This window comes from Macaca mulatta, chromosome 15, assembly GCF_049350105.2.
Source record: "Macaca mulatta isolate MMU2019108-1 chromosome 15, T2T-MMU8v2.0, whole genome shotgun sequence".
In the NCBI taxonomy this organism is placed as follows: Eukaryota; Metazoa; Chordata; class Mammalia; order Primates; family Cercopithecidae; genus Macaca; species Macaca mulatta.
In genome coordinates this window covers 127,574,381-127,590,616 of record NC_133420.1, presented here as the reverse complement: position 1 = coordinate 127,590,616, position 16,236 = coordinate 127,574,381, and the positions used below count along the sequence as shown (strand labels likewise).

General features: G+C 39.0%; 2 protein-coding genes across 12 annotated transcripts in view; one reads left to right on the top strand and one right to left on the bottom strand.

The window, feature by feature from the left end:
* Positions 1 to 5,983: 5,983 nt before the first annotated feature.
* On the bottom strand, positions 5,984 to 13,801 carry LOC114672865 (putative uncharacterized protein ERCC6L2-AS1). Its single transcript, XM_077966726.1, is given in 4 exon segments — positions 5,984 to 6,143; positions 12,375 to 12,654; positions 12,834 to 13,513; positions 13,516 to 13,801. Coding segments are annotated over 2 exon segments (420 nt in total). The 3' UTR covers positions 5,984 to 6,143; positions 12,375 to 12,654; positions 12,834 to 13,379.
* ERCC6L2 (ERCC excision repair 6 like 2) overlaps positions 13,495 to 16,236 on the top strand; it is a 131,815-nt gene continuing 129,073 nt past the window's right edge. For 9 of the 11 annotated variants that reach the window (XM_015118107.3, XM_028835400.2, XM_015118106.3 and 6 more), the window contains exon 1: positions 13,495 to 13,928. In XM_015118107.3, coding sequence (XP_014973593.2) covers positions 13,883 to 13,928 — 46 coding nt within the window. In that variant the 5' untranslated portion in view covers positions 13,495 to 13,882. Of the gene's footprint in view, positions 15,839 to 16,236 lie in introns of all 11 variants that reach the window. The other 2 variants (XM_077966719.1, XM_015118108.3) reach the window with 1 other exon arrangement.

Below are 16,236 nucleotides of genomic sequence, written 5' to 3'. Positions count from 1 at the left end.
TTCCTGAATTCGTGATCCACCCACCTCATCCTCCCAAAGTGGTGGGATTACAGGCATGAGCCACTGCACCCGACCAACTCAGTTGTCTTTTTGCAGAAGTTTTTGAAGTGTCTAATATGAATATGTTACCTGTTCATTTGTAAGTGATCTGTTTCTTTCTGAAAGCTTTTAGAAATTTGCCTTTGATATTCTTAAATTTTACTATATAATGTGTCTAAGTATGAAAATGATTCCAATAATAGCTGTATTATTTAACTACGTAAGAATTTGTGTACTCTCCATGTTTTAGCCAAAATTTTTGGATGCATTGATTTGACTTTGGGTTTTATGAGGGTAGGAACTATGTTTTTCTGTTTCATAGCTATATCTTCAGTGCCTAGCAGTGTTCTTAGTATATGGTAGATGTACTAAATAAATATTTGTTGAATGAATGAATAACTGAATAGTCACCCAAGTGACTGGCAACTTTTCTAAGATTTTCTAAAATATATTATTTCTTTTGTAATTTGTCTCAATAACTAGGGATTTTTTACAGCAAATAAGACATTTAATAGAATTTAACACTAAACTGAGTTAGTTTCAGTAGATGGTCTACAGGTTATAATAAATCTTTAAAAATACATAGTTAGGAAAAGAACCATGCAAATTACCATTGGCTTATACACTCATATCTGAAATCTGAAAGATACTAGTCTTGGTCAAAAACACGTCAGTATGTATTTATACAGTATAGTATCACTCTGTACTTGTACTTGATTTACAACCTTTTCTTCCCTACTAAACTGTGACCAACTTGGAAAAACCACGTTTTTGAAGGAATAATATAGACAACAAATTTGTACTTTACTCCTTTAGACTAGTGATACGTACCACTATATAATAAGTAAAATACTTAAAAGCAGAAAAGAGTGGTAATTTTAACTTTTTTCCTTCAGGAATATCCTCTTTTATCAATGAATGCTAAGTTAAAACACAAACAAAAGTAGAAGACAGAATGGGGACTTTCTTCATTTAATTCATCTTTGTTATGGTCTTAGGCTTATTTTGCTTAGTGGATTTATTATTTTCTAATGATATTCAACCATGTGTGAACTCCCCCCATCATCTACTTTTCTTAACTATCATCTAAAAATACAGTACAAATGTCCACCTTTAACAGGCATGTAAATTTTCAGGGTGCCACAGACTTAGGAACTGACATAATCTTTCTTTAAGAAAAGTAATAGGGCCAGTGTGGTGGCTCACGCCTGTAATCCCAGCACTTTGGGAGGCCGACGCGGGTGGATCAAGAGGTCAGAGATCGAGACCATCCTGGCTAACACGGTGAAACCCCGTCTCTACTAAAAATAACAAAAAATTAGCTAGGCGTGCTGGCGGGCACCTGTAGTCCCAGCTACTCGGGAGGCTGAGGCAGGAGAATCGCTTGAACCCAGGAGGTGGAAGCTGCAATGAGCCAAGATCGCGCCCGTGCAATTGCACTTCAGACAGAGCAAGACTCCATCTCAAAAAAAAAAAAAAAAAAAGTATTAAAAAGGTTGATAGAAAAAGAAAAGAGATCCTCTTCTGGTTGTGAATATAAAAAGCCCAAGGACAATTCACAGTCATACGAGGCCTTATTGTGACAACACTAGGAAATGTATAAAAAATTTAAGAAAATGGTTTCAACAGTGAAATTATTGCAGGCGTTTAGATATTGAGAACCTATTTGTGAAACTGAGCTATATAAATAATTAATAGTAAGAAAAATAAAGTTCATGTTTTTCTACAGAAATTGAATGAATTATAGAAATTTGAGAAGGTGTTAACAATCTTGAAAATATGAATTCTTTGGGTTTTGCATTTCCACTGTGCAAAAGTGGTGTGGGATATTTCAACCAGTCTGTCAAATCATCTATGCATAAATTGGAGGGAGCAGTTCCCCTGAAAGAGTTGCTTTATATTAAAAAAAAAAATAGTATCCAGTTTAAAAATAAACTCACTTACCTTTTACATGCTTTTTATGTTTCCCTTAATTCCTCAAGTTAATTTCTTTTTAACCAAACACTGTCAATTCCCAGATCATGCCATTGCATTCTAATTTAGGGCAATGTGATAAAAATGATCCTTATAAATGAAGTATAATATTATATTTGCATTCAGAATCAACTATTCAAGTCTGCATATCTTGTAATGGCCATAGAATTCTCTTTACCCTTGTTTCGTGGTACCTAAGCTGTCAATTACTTTGGGAACATTTTTGAAAAGTAAAACTTTGGTAATAATCTTTACAAAGTATATAGATAAAATTTGAACTTAAAAAATTTAAACCATGTCTATATAGCTTCTCTTTGGAAAAAGTCTGCCTTGCTTGAAGAATTTAAGCAATCAGAATTCAATTCAAGGAAAGTTGCCAAAGATGAGGTGATGCATTCTAAAATAACAGAGAGAAAAGTGATCTTCAGCAGAAATCACATAGAATTTTAGACTTGAAATGGATCCTATAGGTCATGTAATCTGAAGACCACTAGGGAAGTCCATGGTAAGAATAGAAAAAATTTTTCACCCTATGATTTTACATATGATTCAAATATGTAATGCTTCCATGCAGATTTACACAATATTATAAATCTACATTTTGGGGGAGGATTATCTTGATGTCCTTCAAATATAATTCATATTACTTTAGAATCTTTACGGGGTGGAGGAGGTAAGATTCTATTATGAATATGTAATTGATTTTTGGAGCTTATTCGTTGGAAAAATACATTTTTGTATTTTTCTAGATGGGAAAAAGTCTTTCTGTGGAACTTGTATCAGCCAGCTCTCTATGCTACACCACTTTTGGATATGTATGAGGGAAGGATAATAAGGATTAAGTCCAAGTATTATTTGTCAATATTTTATGTGAAATCTTATTCAATTCGTAATTTAACTTTCAAGAATTAGTTTTAGCATTTTAAATTTTATTGTAATTAAGTCTGCATTTGTTGTATTTATTAAAGCAATGTTAATCTATTGATTTACGTTTACATTTTAAACATCCTACCTTTGTTTATTTAAAGCTAACAAAGATGAGTAGCATGTTCTTATACGGACATGCTAGTGTTTTATGCTGATTATTTTTATAATAAGTTAATCACATATAACACAAATCTCATAAATGTTTCATGTTTATATTTTTTGCATTTGTCATTAAATTAAAATCTGACATTAAAAAACAAAAGAATGCCAAAAGGAATGCTCTGAACATAACCATATATGCATCATTGACATGCAAATTTTGACATGTAAACAATATAATACAATCCTATTCATTTAAAGAGTTAGGATAAAAGCATGTCTAGGAAGGCAGCTGCTTTATAAGTAGTCCTACAAGTGGCATAACTATACCACTTCTTTTATCATTCTAGTACTTTACCACTCATTTGATACTTGACAGCTGTGCGGGGATGACTGGAAAATTTGAATGTGTAAAAATAACTTGTTGGATTGGTTTTTACATTTTTTCTAATTTTAAAGTTTTCTAAAAGTTTTGCATTTTACATTTTGCTTTTAATTTACTTTGAATTTAACTTTGTGTATAGGATAAGAAGTTCAACCCTATTTCCCTCCTCTGTGAAAAAAAAGTTCCATCACCATTTTTTCCTCTTTTCCTTTTTGATGTTTTATCAAAATTGCCTTGATCATTCTTGGCACTTCACACTTGCATATAAATTTTACAATCCTCGTGTCAAAGTCCAGGGGAAAAAAACCTGCCAGTAATTTGGCAAGGAATTGCACTATGAATGACTTTGGAAAAACTGACATCTTTATTATTTTTTTATACCATGAATATGGTATATCTCTCCTTCCATGTAAGTTTACAATATGGTTTTATTATTGTCTCTATAAGCAACTTGCACACATTTTTAGATAATTATTAGCTATTCTTACATATTATTGGTTGCTACTGTAAAAATACATTTAAAAAATTATACCTTTCTAACTTGTGTAGCTACAGAAATAGTTGATTTTTATAAATTGCACTTGTATCCTCAAACTATGTTGAATTCTCTTATTCTAAAGATTTATTTGCATATTCTCTTGCTTTTTGTGTGAATAATAATATTGTTTGTGAATAGTAGCGGTTTTGAGTCTTCCTTCTCAATATCTATAATTTACATATAGTATCTTTTATTATTGAAATGGTTAAGATCAATGATGAGTAGAAGTAGTGATAACAGACATCATTGTGTTTATGGTTTTAATCTATTGTCATTAACATTTCATCATTTCTAACATTTCATCTAACATTTCATCGTTAACTATCATGCTTGTTGCAGGTTTCGAATAGATATTCTTTAATAAAGAGTGTCTTTATTCCTTAACTTAATAAGTTAAGGAATTTTCCTTTATTGCTTTTTATTTATTTATTTATTTTTTTGAGACGCAATCTCGCTGTCACCCAGGCTGGAGTGCAGTGGCGCGATCTCAGCTCACTGCAAGCTCCGCCTCCCGGGTTCACGCCATTCTCCTGCCTCAGCCTCCCGAGTAGCTGGGACTACAGGCGCCCGCCACCACGTCCGGCTAATTTTTTGTATTTTTAGTAGAGATGGGGTTTCACCGTATTAGCCAGGATGGTCTTGGTCTCCTAACCTCGTGATCCGCCCGCCTCGGCCTCCCAAAGTGCTGGGATTACAGGCGTGAGCCACCACGTCCAGCCCTTTATTGCTTTTTTGCCAATATTTGGTTGGATTTTAGAAAATTTTTTGGTTCATTGAGATGACATAATTTTTCTTCTTTATTTCTTAGAGTGGTAAACGTCACTACTAGATTTTCCACTTTTAAACTATATTTGCATTCCTGAGATAAACCCAACTTGGTCATGATGCATTATTATTATTATTATTATTCTTGCTAGTATTATTCAAAATTAGATTCAGTTGTCCAGTATTTTGTTTAGAATTTTTGTGTATAACTGTAAGTAAAATTTGCTTATGATTTCATGTGTCATGGTGTCCTTATTAAATTTTGCTATCAAGATTTAACCAAGTTTATAAAATAAGTTGGGGGGAGTGTTCCTTTTCTTGTATTCTCCGGAAGAGTTTATGTGATATTTATCTATTCTCTTTGACATTTGGCAGAACTTTCCTGTAAGTCACTTATGTCTGGTCTTTTCTCAGAGGGACATTATCAACTACTGACTCAAGCTTCTCCAATGGTTATAGATTTCTTCAGTGCTTCTTTTCCTTTTAGTTTTTTTTTTTTTTTTTTTTTTTTGGCGGAGTCTCGCTCTGTCACCCAGGCTGGAGTCCAGTGGCACCATCTTGGCTCACTGCAACCTCTTCCTTGCGGGTTCAAGCGATTCTCCTGCCTCAGCCTCCTGAGTAGCTGAGACTACAGGCACGTGCCACCATGCCCAGCTAATGTTTTGTATTTTTAGTAGAGACAGGGTTTCACCGTGTTAGCCAGGATGGTCTTGATCTCTTGACCTTGTGATCCGTCCACCTCAGCCTCCCAAAGTGCTGGGATTACAGGTGTGAGCCACAGTGTCTGGCCCCTTTTTAATATATATTTTTAAGGCAGTGTACATTTAAACACTTTGGCATGAAATCATTTTTATTATACTCCCATATTTTTCTAATATTTGAATTCTCTTTAACATTGCCCTATTTTTCATTCCTAATGTTTGAGTTTTTTCTCTACTTTTCTTGATTCATTTCACCAGTGGTTTGCCTACTTCATTAATCTTTTTCAAAGAATCAACTTTTGGCTTTGTTGATCATCTCTATTGTGTTTTTTTAATTACTCTTTAACTTCTGTTTTTTATTTTTTCCTTTTATTCTAGTTTCTTTAGGATTAGTTTGTTGTCCTTTTTTAAAGTTGGAAGCACAGACAATTAATTTTCAGCTTTTCTTCTTTTTCAATATAAGCATTTTTTACACTTTAGCAATGTCCCACAAACTTTGATATGTAGTATTATTACTCAGTTCTAATGGATGTTGAAACAGCAGGACTCTGGGGATGAAATATGAATATAAGTTCATTTATTTGAACAATACTCATTCAAACCCACTTTGAGAACCATTTTTTTCTTCATATTCTTGAAAGGCGACTAGGAAAAGTCTCATGATTCTTCTAGTCTCTCTTGATAATAAAAAAAATCCTGGGGTCACTTCTAGCCACTAAAAAGAGACAAACAAAAAGTTAGTTTGGTAAAGTCCACGTAATGAAAAAAAAATTAAGACTTCAACACTTGTTCAACCCTAAAGACTTCTCCTTTCAGAGCTCACACTTGGTACAGGCAAGTGGTTGGCAGGGGAAAATGTGGGGGTGATTGCTTCTTTTATATGATTTATGCCTCACCTTCCTCTCCTACTTTCTAAGCTGCTTCCAACTTCTTTAGGGTTGATTTGGAAAAAGAGATAAAAATAAGGAACGAGGGCCAGGCGAGGTGGCTCACTCCTGTAATCCCAGCACTTTGGGAGGCCAAGGCGGGCGGATTACTTGAGGTCAGGAGTTTGAGACCAGCCTGGCCAACATGGTGAAACCCCGTCTCCACTAAAAATACAAAACTTAGCCAGATGTGGTGGCGCTCGCCTGTGGTCCCAGACGCTCGTAAGCTGAAGCAGGAGAACTGCTCGAACCTGGAAGGTGGAGGTTGCAGTGAGCAGAGATGGCACCACTGCACTCCAGCCTGGGTGACAGAGCAGACTCTGTCTAAAAAAAAAAAAAGGGAACAGGAAAGGTCTTATTTAACCAGCACTGCCGTGAGATTGCAGAGGTTCTCCTTGGGTGTCTTTCTCTCTTGGGTGCTTTTCTGTGTTCTTCAAAGTCACTACTTTCCGTTAGACATCCGGCTGTTCAGATCTCCTCCTGGGGTCATCTTGATAGTTCCGCTGGCTTTCACTTACCTATGACCTACATTTACACCAGAGGAAATGTGCATCCTTTCCTAACAGTAAACTCTGGGAGTGAAGTGGCCCCAAAAGTGTGAATCTTTCCTATTACATTTCAGAGCAGTTAGCCATCCATAGTACCTCCCCTTCAGATATCTAAAGTTTGAGTCAAATAGTTCACCATATCCCACAAATTCTAGGGAATGCATACCAAAATTTCCAGGTGATCCCTCTGAAGCCCCTTTTGTTTATCTGGAGGAGAGACATGCCACTGCAATAGCTGTGTCAAAAACATCTTCTCTTCCTCTAATCTCCCATTGCCAATCCTTTTATATTCTACATGTAGGCGAGGAATTAGGATAGTAAAATCTGTGTTAATGACTTCCTTTGGTAATCTTACATGGAATATTACCTTATAAGAAAATGTGGGCTTTGTCATCTTAGGACCAGCTGAAACCGTCTGTCTAAACACATTCCATTTTTGGGGTCTGTTGCATATTTACTTTCTAGTCTTCATCATTGTTGGGAACAGGCCCCCCAAAATCTGGCTATAAACTGGCCCCATAACTGGCCATAAACAAAATCTCTGCAGCACTGTGACATGTTCATGATGGCCATAACGCCCACACTGAAGGTTGTGGGTTTACTGGAATGAGGGCAAGGAACACCTGGCCTGCCCAGGGCAGAAAGCTGCTTAAAGGCGTTCTTAAGCCACAAACAATAGCATGAGCAATCTGTGCCTGAAGGACATGCTCCTGCTGCAGTTAACTAGCCCAACCTATTCCTTTAATTCGGCCCATCCCTTTATTTCCCATAAGGGATACTTTCAGTTAATTTAATATCTACAGAAACTAAGTTATCTTAGTTATAATATCTACAGCAAGCTAATGACTGGCTTGCTGTTAATAAACACGTGGGTAAATCTCTGTTCGAGGTTCTCAGCTCTGCAGGCTGTGAGACCCGATTTCCCACTTCACACCTCTATATTTCTGTGTGTGTGTCTTTAATTTCTCTAGTGCTGCTGGGTTAGGGTCTCCCCAGCCGAGCTGGTCTTGGCAATCATGATTTTTTCTCTGGCTCGTAAGTTATTTAGAAATGTGTTTTTACATTTCAGAATATATCATCCTTAAAAATATTCTTCAATACTGATTTCTAGGTGGAGAACATTTTTACCTCCTTGGTTTAAAAAAAAAAAAAAAAGAGGTTGGGCATGGTGGCTCATGCCTATAATCCTAGCACTTTGGGAGGCCAAGGCGGGTGGATTGCCTAAGCTTAGGAGTTTGAGACCAGCCTGGGCAAAATGGTGAAACCCCATCTCTACTAAAAATACAAAAAAATTAGCTGGGCGTGGCAGCGTGCGCCTGTAGTACCAGCTACTCGGGAGGCTGAGGCAGGGGAGGGTGCAGTAAGCTGAGACTGCACCACTGCACTCCAGCCTGGGCAACAGAGCAAGACTCCATATCCAAAAAGAAAAAAAAGCCATTTATCATTTATGTAGTTAATTTATTTGTCCCTAAAGCTTTTTGCATTAAAGCTTGTTTTGTATAATATTAATATTTTGAGCTACCCCAACTCTTTCATTTTTTGCCTCCTAGTCTCCATTTCTTTAGACTTTTCTCTTATGTTTTCTACTTGGCCTTTTTGTCCTGCATTTTGGATTGTTTATTTAGATCTTTCAGTTCACAAATTCTCTAGTAGGGTATGTTGAATTTGCTCTTTAAGTTACCATTGAGTTTTCCATCTCAATAATCAATTTTATTTTAAGAAGTTCTGGTTCTTTTTAAAAAATCTGTTTTAACAATGCCTTGTTTCCTAAGTTTTCAGTTCAGTTTTTAAAAATATCAACATGTATTTTAACCACACTTTATAAACCCCTTTCTATCGATTACTTCGATTAGCTAAAATTTCTAGGGCTCTATTTCTGTTGTTTGTTTTCTCTCCTGGCCCTTGTTCATGATGGCTTGTTTCTGTGTATGTTTTGCAGCTTTAGGGTTGTGAATTGTTAGATGAGACTTTATCTCCAGAAATTCCGAGGAGTCCTTGTTTTAACGTTTCCCTCTAGAAAGGATGTGTGTGCTTCTTTCTAGCAACCTAGATGCAATTAACCGGGCACTACATTACGCTACTATCTTGGCTTGGGGTTTCCTAGGTAATGCAGATTGTATACATTCAAATCCTAAATTTGAGGGCATAGCTGTGGTTTCAACATTTCAGATGGAATTAACAATACCCCTTCAAAAGTCCCATGCCAAGACAGACAAATCCTTCTTCATCCTCCTCCTTTTCTGCTGTCCAGACTTTTTTCTTCTAGCTCACCTTGCAAGCTTTCTGATTTCAAATGAGAGGCTCCGTTTCAAGGTGGGACGTTGTGGGAGCTTAAGACTATGTCTTCTGCTCCCAGAAGCCTGTTAAAATCCAGACCTTTTTGTAACTGAGCCAGACAAATGTGTCCAGGAAAGGAGTGGTATAAGTGCCATCTTAATAAACTAGTTTTCAGTTCCTTCCTTATTTTTGGTCTATGAGTATTTCACATACTTCTTGAAAGCTCAGCTATGTATTTTGAGATTTATTTTTTATTTTTTAAATGTTTATAGATTCAGAGGGTACAATACAGGTTTGTTACATGGATATATTGCATAATGGTAAGGTTTGCGCTTCCACTGTACCCATCACTCAAAAAGTGAACACTGTTCCCAATAGATAATTTTTCAACCCTCACCTCTCTCCCATCCTACCCACTTTTGGAGTCCTCTGTGTCTATTATTTCCTTCTGCATGTCCATATGTACCTATTAGTTAGTTCCCATTTTTAAGTGAGAACACGTGGTATTTGATTTTCTGTTTCTGAGTCATTTCGCTTAGAATAATGGCACCCAGCTCCATCCATGTGGCTGCAAAAGACATGGTTTAATTCTTTTTTTTTATGGCCGCATTATATTCCATGGTGTTTATATACTACATTTTCTTTATCCAGTCGTCTCTTGATAGACACTTAGATCGATTCCATGATGTTGTTATTGTGAACTTCACTGTGATAACATACAAGTGTGGGTGTCTTTTCAATATAATGATTTACTTTCCTTTGGATAGATACTCAGTAGTGGGATTCCTGCATCAAATGGTAATTCTATTTTTAGTTCTTTGAGAAATCTCCATACTGTTTTCCATAGAGGTTGTACTAATTTACATTCCCATCAACAGTGTATAAGCATTGGCTTTTACATCTTTAGAGTTTTTATAAACATATTTCAACCAGTAGTTCTTGGTGTTTTGTTGCAGGATTTTTATACTTATCTGACATGAGGTATTAAATGTTCTATTATTTGAGTCTATTGAGTCTATGAAGTAAAAATGGTGTTGCTGAATATTCTAACACTTACTCTATATATCTTTCACTATACCTCGTTCAAGCCTCAAATTCTTCTTTCTTTGGCTGGAGCTTTTTTGCTGTGTTTTGCTTTATAATTGTGGTAAGAAAGAACACATTATATAAAATGTACCTTCTTAACCATTTTTAAGTGTATGGTTGAATAGTGTTAAGTATGTTCACATTGTTGTGCAACGTTGAGTTTTAAACTTTAAGATTTAGGTTATTTGTGGCAAGGAAGGACAGATCTATTTTATCTTCTTTCTCTTGCCTTCACTCATCTTTGCTTCCTTCTTCTTTTTTTTTCCATTGGCTGGAACAATGTATGAATGGAGAAATGCTGCAACCTAAAATCATCTAACTGAAACTCAAAGACTTAATTTCTCGTGTTGTCTTAAGAGTTTCACATCTATTTTTCCTGGAGCCTTTTTGCTACATTAACTCACAATTCTGGAGATCTGTCAATCACATACAGATATGTATTTGACTCTTGTAGTATGAAGATAAAGAGAGACTATTTTTTGGCAAATTACTGGTGGGTTTAACCTTCCTTCCATGAGCCTCTTTTGAAATGGCTGTGTTATCACCATCTGTGTTATTTTTTTCTCTTCTGTAGTTATAATTGGCTTAATTTTTGCTAGATCCTCCTTTGCCAAAAGTTTTGTATGTGATTCAGTTCATTTATGTGATTTATCTAACATCACACATATTAACTACAGGAATTCCGTAATATTTTACAAGATATTCAATTTAACTTTGAAGTGACTGGACTGACAGTGGTAGATGTCACAATATCAGCACCTACACAAGGATGTCAATGCAGAGACAAAAGCTACTGTTAGGTGGGGGAAGGAATATTTGAGGATATCTAGTTTTATGAAGCAACTAGTTCACTAGGACATATTTTCATGTCATGATTATTTCTGCTTCAGTATACATTGTAAGTACAGCAGTGAGGTTAAATAATAAACACTCAGAAAATGAGGTATCCTCCTCTTTTGTTAGTCACAAGGGTATTCCTTCAACCAGATGATACCTTCCATTTAAACCAAAATTTATTTCTGAATTTGCTTATCCCTTCTAATTAGAGGTCAGCTCTGTCAAGAGCTACATCTTAACTCAATGGACCTCTGGAAAAATAAGACAAAATTACACAACTAGTCATTTCAGAGAGGGAAAAAAAATCAAACTTCTTCCCTGGTAGTTGTAGGGGAAAAAAATAAGCTTGATTAAAATGTCAATTTGCATTTTGATTTTAGAGACAATGTGAAAAGAGATACAATCCATCAGTAACAAGAAGCAGATTTTTCTAGATTTTAAGATTTCCAATATCAAGGTGTATGTTAGAATCAAGAATTACAATTATAATCAGTAGTGTTTTTTGCTGTGTCGCCAGATTGGAGTGCAGTGATGCAAACTTGGCTCACTGCAACCTCCGCCTCCCAGGTTCAAGCGATTCTGCTGCCTCAGCCTCCCAAGTAGCTGGGACTACAGGCATGTGCCATCACATGCCCAGCTAATTCTTGTATTTTTAGTAGAGACGGGGTTTCACCATGTTGGCCAGGATGGTCTCCATCTCTTGACCTCGTGATCTGCTCACCTCGGCCTCCCAGAGTGCTGGGATTACAGGCATGAGCCACCGCGCCCGGCCTATTAGCCAAAATATTAAACTGACATAATGTCTATGTAGAATGCAACTTTCGAGTGGATGCATTCCATTGATAATAACAGTAATAACAACACATATATTCCTTACTATGACCAGTCACTGTTTTAGGAGTTTTACTCATCTTATTTTTTACAATTACCCTTTTTAGGTAGTTTACTATTATTAGTCTCACTGTTACAGTGATCGGTGAGGACAATAAAACACAGAGAAGTGACCTGGCCAACATCTCACACAGAGATGGCTGAGTTAGATGTTTCACTTAGGCTTAAAGTTACTACCTGGTGGTAAGCAAACAAGTTATATTTTAAATGAAGCATTTTATGAACACATACTACTGGTTTTTAGTATCTGCCAAAGAATTGAGATCTATTTGCAGAGCAAACAGCCATATTGTTTTCTTAAGACACTACTGTAGGCAGAATAATGATCCCCCAAAGATGTTTATTTCCTAATCTCTGGAATTCGTGAATATATTAGCTTACATGGCAAAAGGATTCCGCTGATGTGATCAAGGGCAGAGGCCTGGAAATGGGAAGATGATCCTGGATTGCTCAGGTGAGCCCTCAGAATCTTTTCCAGCTGCCATCAGCGGTAGACTTGAGGATGGAAGGGTCGGAGATGGCACGTCACTGGCTTTGAAGATGCAGGAAGGGGCCAAAGGCAACGAATGTTGACAGAAGCTGGCGAAGGCAAGCTAAGGATGGTCCTGTGGAGTCTCCAGAAAGGAGTGCAGCTAAGGTTACACCCAGTAGTACTTCTGACCTACAGAACCGCGAGACAATAAATGCAAGATGATATATTTGTGCTGTTTCAAGCTACAAAGTTTGTGGTCACTGGTTATTGCGGCAATAGGGAACGGATACAGGCCCCGTCAGGTATTTCACTCAATCCATGAAATACCTTAGAGTATGCAAATGGTAACAAGCGCGGAAGCCACTTACGGATCCCTCTGTCTGCGCTGCCTGGGAGCGTCAGGGGCCGTGTACCTCCTGCACCTCGCGGGTGGGCGCGGCTGCCTCAGATGCTCCGGGCTCAGAGCAGACGGCTGAGTCTCCCGCGTTCAGCGACCCGCCAGAAACGTCAGAGGGACGAAGGAAAACTTTACACTTTAACAGTATTTTTACGTTTATTCCCAGCAAATGTTGTTGGCTTTGTATTTAAAGTATTTATGATTCACTACAAAGTGTAGGATCCAAGAAAACGCGCTAGTTTCACTTGGCACCTGTGGGTGTCCCGGGGAGCTCTCCAAGGAGGGACTGGCTCCTGGAAGTTCCTGGGGTGCGGCACCACCACGGACGAACCAAGCTCCACCGAGAAGCCAAGAGCCGCGACCGCCGGGACGCCCTCTGCCAGGCCTCCACCGCCTCAGTGGCCCTTCACAGCCACTGCCTTCCCAAGCCCCCCAGTTATGACCAGCGTCGCTCAGCGCCCGGCCCACCCAGCGACCTCAAACCTCGCGACACTCGCAACTCCCGCGGCCCTTCCTGCTACAGGCCTCCTAGGGGCGAGACATCGGGAAGATGGCTCCGCCCACGGAAAGGAAGATTTCGTTCTCGCAGGATCCCAGTGACAATTCGGCAGCCCGTTCTCGCGGGATTTTCCAAGGCCGGGATGGAAGTTGCGGGGTTAGGAGACTGAGGTCAGATCCTGAGGAGGAGATTTGGGGGTCGCAATGCTGGCCTCGTGTTCTCCACCGGCGGCGGCGGAGCCCGAAAGAACTAGGTGAACACCGCCTTGCCAGCCTCACACAGCGTCCCGTGGCTCTGCCGCCGCTCCGGACGTCGCCCTCCCGTTCTCCTCGGGTTCCCTTAGTCGCTGCCTTAGCTGGGATTCCCCTCCTCCTTCCCGTGGCTTCGGGTTGCCGGAGAGCGATGCTCGGAGGGCGACCGGAAGTGGCGTTGGCCGCCATTGGCCCACCGGCCAGCCACCTCGCTGTCCTCCGCCTTCCGGGTGTTACGTGCAGCCGGGCTCGGCCCCTCCCCCTGGCCGGATGGATCCCTCGGCGCCACAGCCCTGCGCGGAAACCGCGGGCAAAGGTACCAGCTCCGCGCTCGCCCCTTACCCAGAGGCCTGTCTGCTGCGTCGCGTTGGACCAGTTCTCGCCGGTGCCCTTCGGGTTGGGGTTTGCCCTGTAGATCGTCTTCAGTGACAGCTGCAGATTGTGAACCCCCTGCAGGCCTGGGACCAAATCTCCGATTCAGTGTTGAGAACCTGGACTCGGGGGTCAGCCCCTGGGATCTAGTGCTGCCTCTGACAGTTACTTGCTGAGCAACTTTGGGCAGGTTCCTCATTTGTAAAACTGGGTTCATTACTAGGTTCTTGTGATTTTTAAATGACGTGGACAATACGCAAAGCATTTATGTGACCCCGCGTCTGGCCCATATTAAGCACTCAGTAAACGTCATTTTCATTCTTTATCGTTGTATGCCCAGTTGTTAGTGAATGGCAGACGTTTGTTGTAAGTAGGTAAATGAAGGTTGAGATATTTAGTTCAGTGGAGGTTTATTGCCTATTGAGTCAGGGCATTATATTCTGCCTTAAATAGGAGGTTTAAAGAAGGTGTGATAATCTACCACAAGTCATCTGGGATGCCTTCTGGCACCCAAATGAATAGCTTTCATTAATAATTGTGCTGTATAACAAAAGCTACCGGGTATTGAGTGATTTTCCTGAGCCCACCAATATGCTGATTGTTTAACTACTTGCTTTCTTTTGAGGAAGATATCAATCTCATTAACTAGATGAATTCAGAGCTAAAGCTCAGAGAGGGCAAGTTACAAGCCTGAATTCTGAGGTCTAGGAATTGATGATGCTGTAATTCAGGGGCCACACATATAAATACCTATAGGAGACTGGCAGCTAAAAATAAATAGATGAAGCTGCCAAGTGGAGATTATGGTGACTGGGACGTTCATTCCTTCTGATAGATCTAGTCACTCTGGTATTTATTGGTGGAAGGAGCAGAAAGCTCCAGGGCCCCGAGGTAGGAACATGCTTGAGGAATAGCGAGGAGGCCATTGGAGTGAAAGAGGGAGAGAGAGACCCCATCACCAGAATGAATTGAATTGATAATTAGTTTAAACCAAAACAAATGATTTCGACTCATTAAATTATAGGAGACTTAACCCTGTTAAATCCAACAGGAAATCCTCACAATTTAAGCAGTTGTTCTGTAGTTTGGATATTGAGAGATTCCATTTCTAACTCAAACTTAGCTGAATTTTTTTCATTCTAGAAATTACCCAAACTCAGAAACCAAAAATACTCCAATAAGTTGTGTGATTCCCTTAAGGTTTTGTTTTTTTTTTGCGCTTGCTGTACACTTATCTGAAATACAGTTCTTAGACCCCTTTCCCTTTTAAATTACATTTCTCAATACTCCCTTCTCATAGCATTTTTCTTCCAATGCACTTTTTACAGTTATGTATATGTTTATGTACTTTTTAGTTTTCTCTCTCGCAAGATACCAAGGATCTATGAGATCGATAATTTGTAATAGGCCAGGCGCAGTGGCTCACACCTGTAATCCCAGTACTTTGGGGAAGCTGAGGCTGGAGGATAGTTTTAAGTCCAGCCTGCAAAGTAAACGAGACCCTGTCTGTACTAAAAATAAAAATTTTAGCCAGGCATGTTGGTGCACACCTGTAGTCCCAGCTAATCAGGAGGCTGAGGCGGGAGGATGGCTGAGCTCAGGAGTTGGAGTTTACAGTGAACTATGATTGTGCCATGACACTCCGGACTGGGCGACAGAGAGACTCTTGTCTAAAAAAAAAAAAAGAAAAAGAATGTGTAATAAATTCACATGTTCATTGAATGTCTGCTGTGTGACTCTGTGTTGGTCCTGGGGATAAAATTTATAACAGTACAAACTTTTTCTTGGGAAGGAAATTACTCTCTAGTGGAAGAAAAAGACAAAAACAAGTGGACATGATAATTAAATGTTATGGTAAGTGCTACAGAGGCAATAAAATGATGAGATATAGAATAATGGGGTATTACTCTAAATAGGTGGACTGGGAGCAGAGAGCCTGGTTAGGCTTAATTTAGGGAGAGTTGATGGTGGCATGCTTTAAGACAGAGGTCAGCAAACTACTGTCTGTGAGCTAAGACTGGTCTGACATTTCTTTTTGTAAATAAAGTTTTATTGGAATACAGCTCTGCCCATTTGTTTATGTATTGTCTGGTTGCTTTTGCATTACAAGGGCAAGAGAATGTATGGCCTACAAAATCTAAAGTAACGAATAGCTAATGACTGACTCTACAGAAAATGTTTGCCAGCCTTTGCTTTAGTGAGATGGTGGCATGGAGGAGAGTCATTCATTTTTGAAGTAAAACCAGGCCATT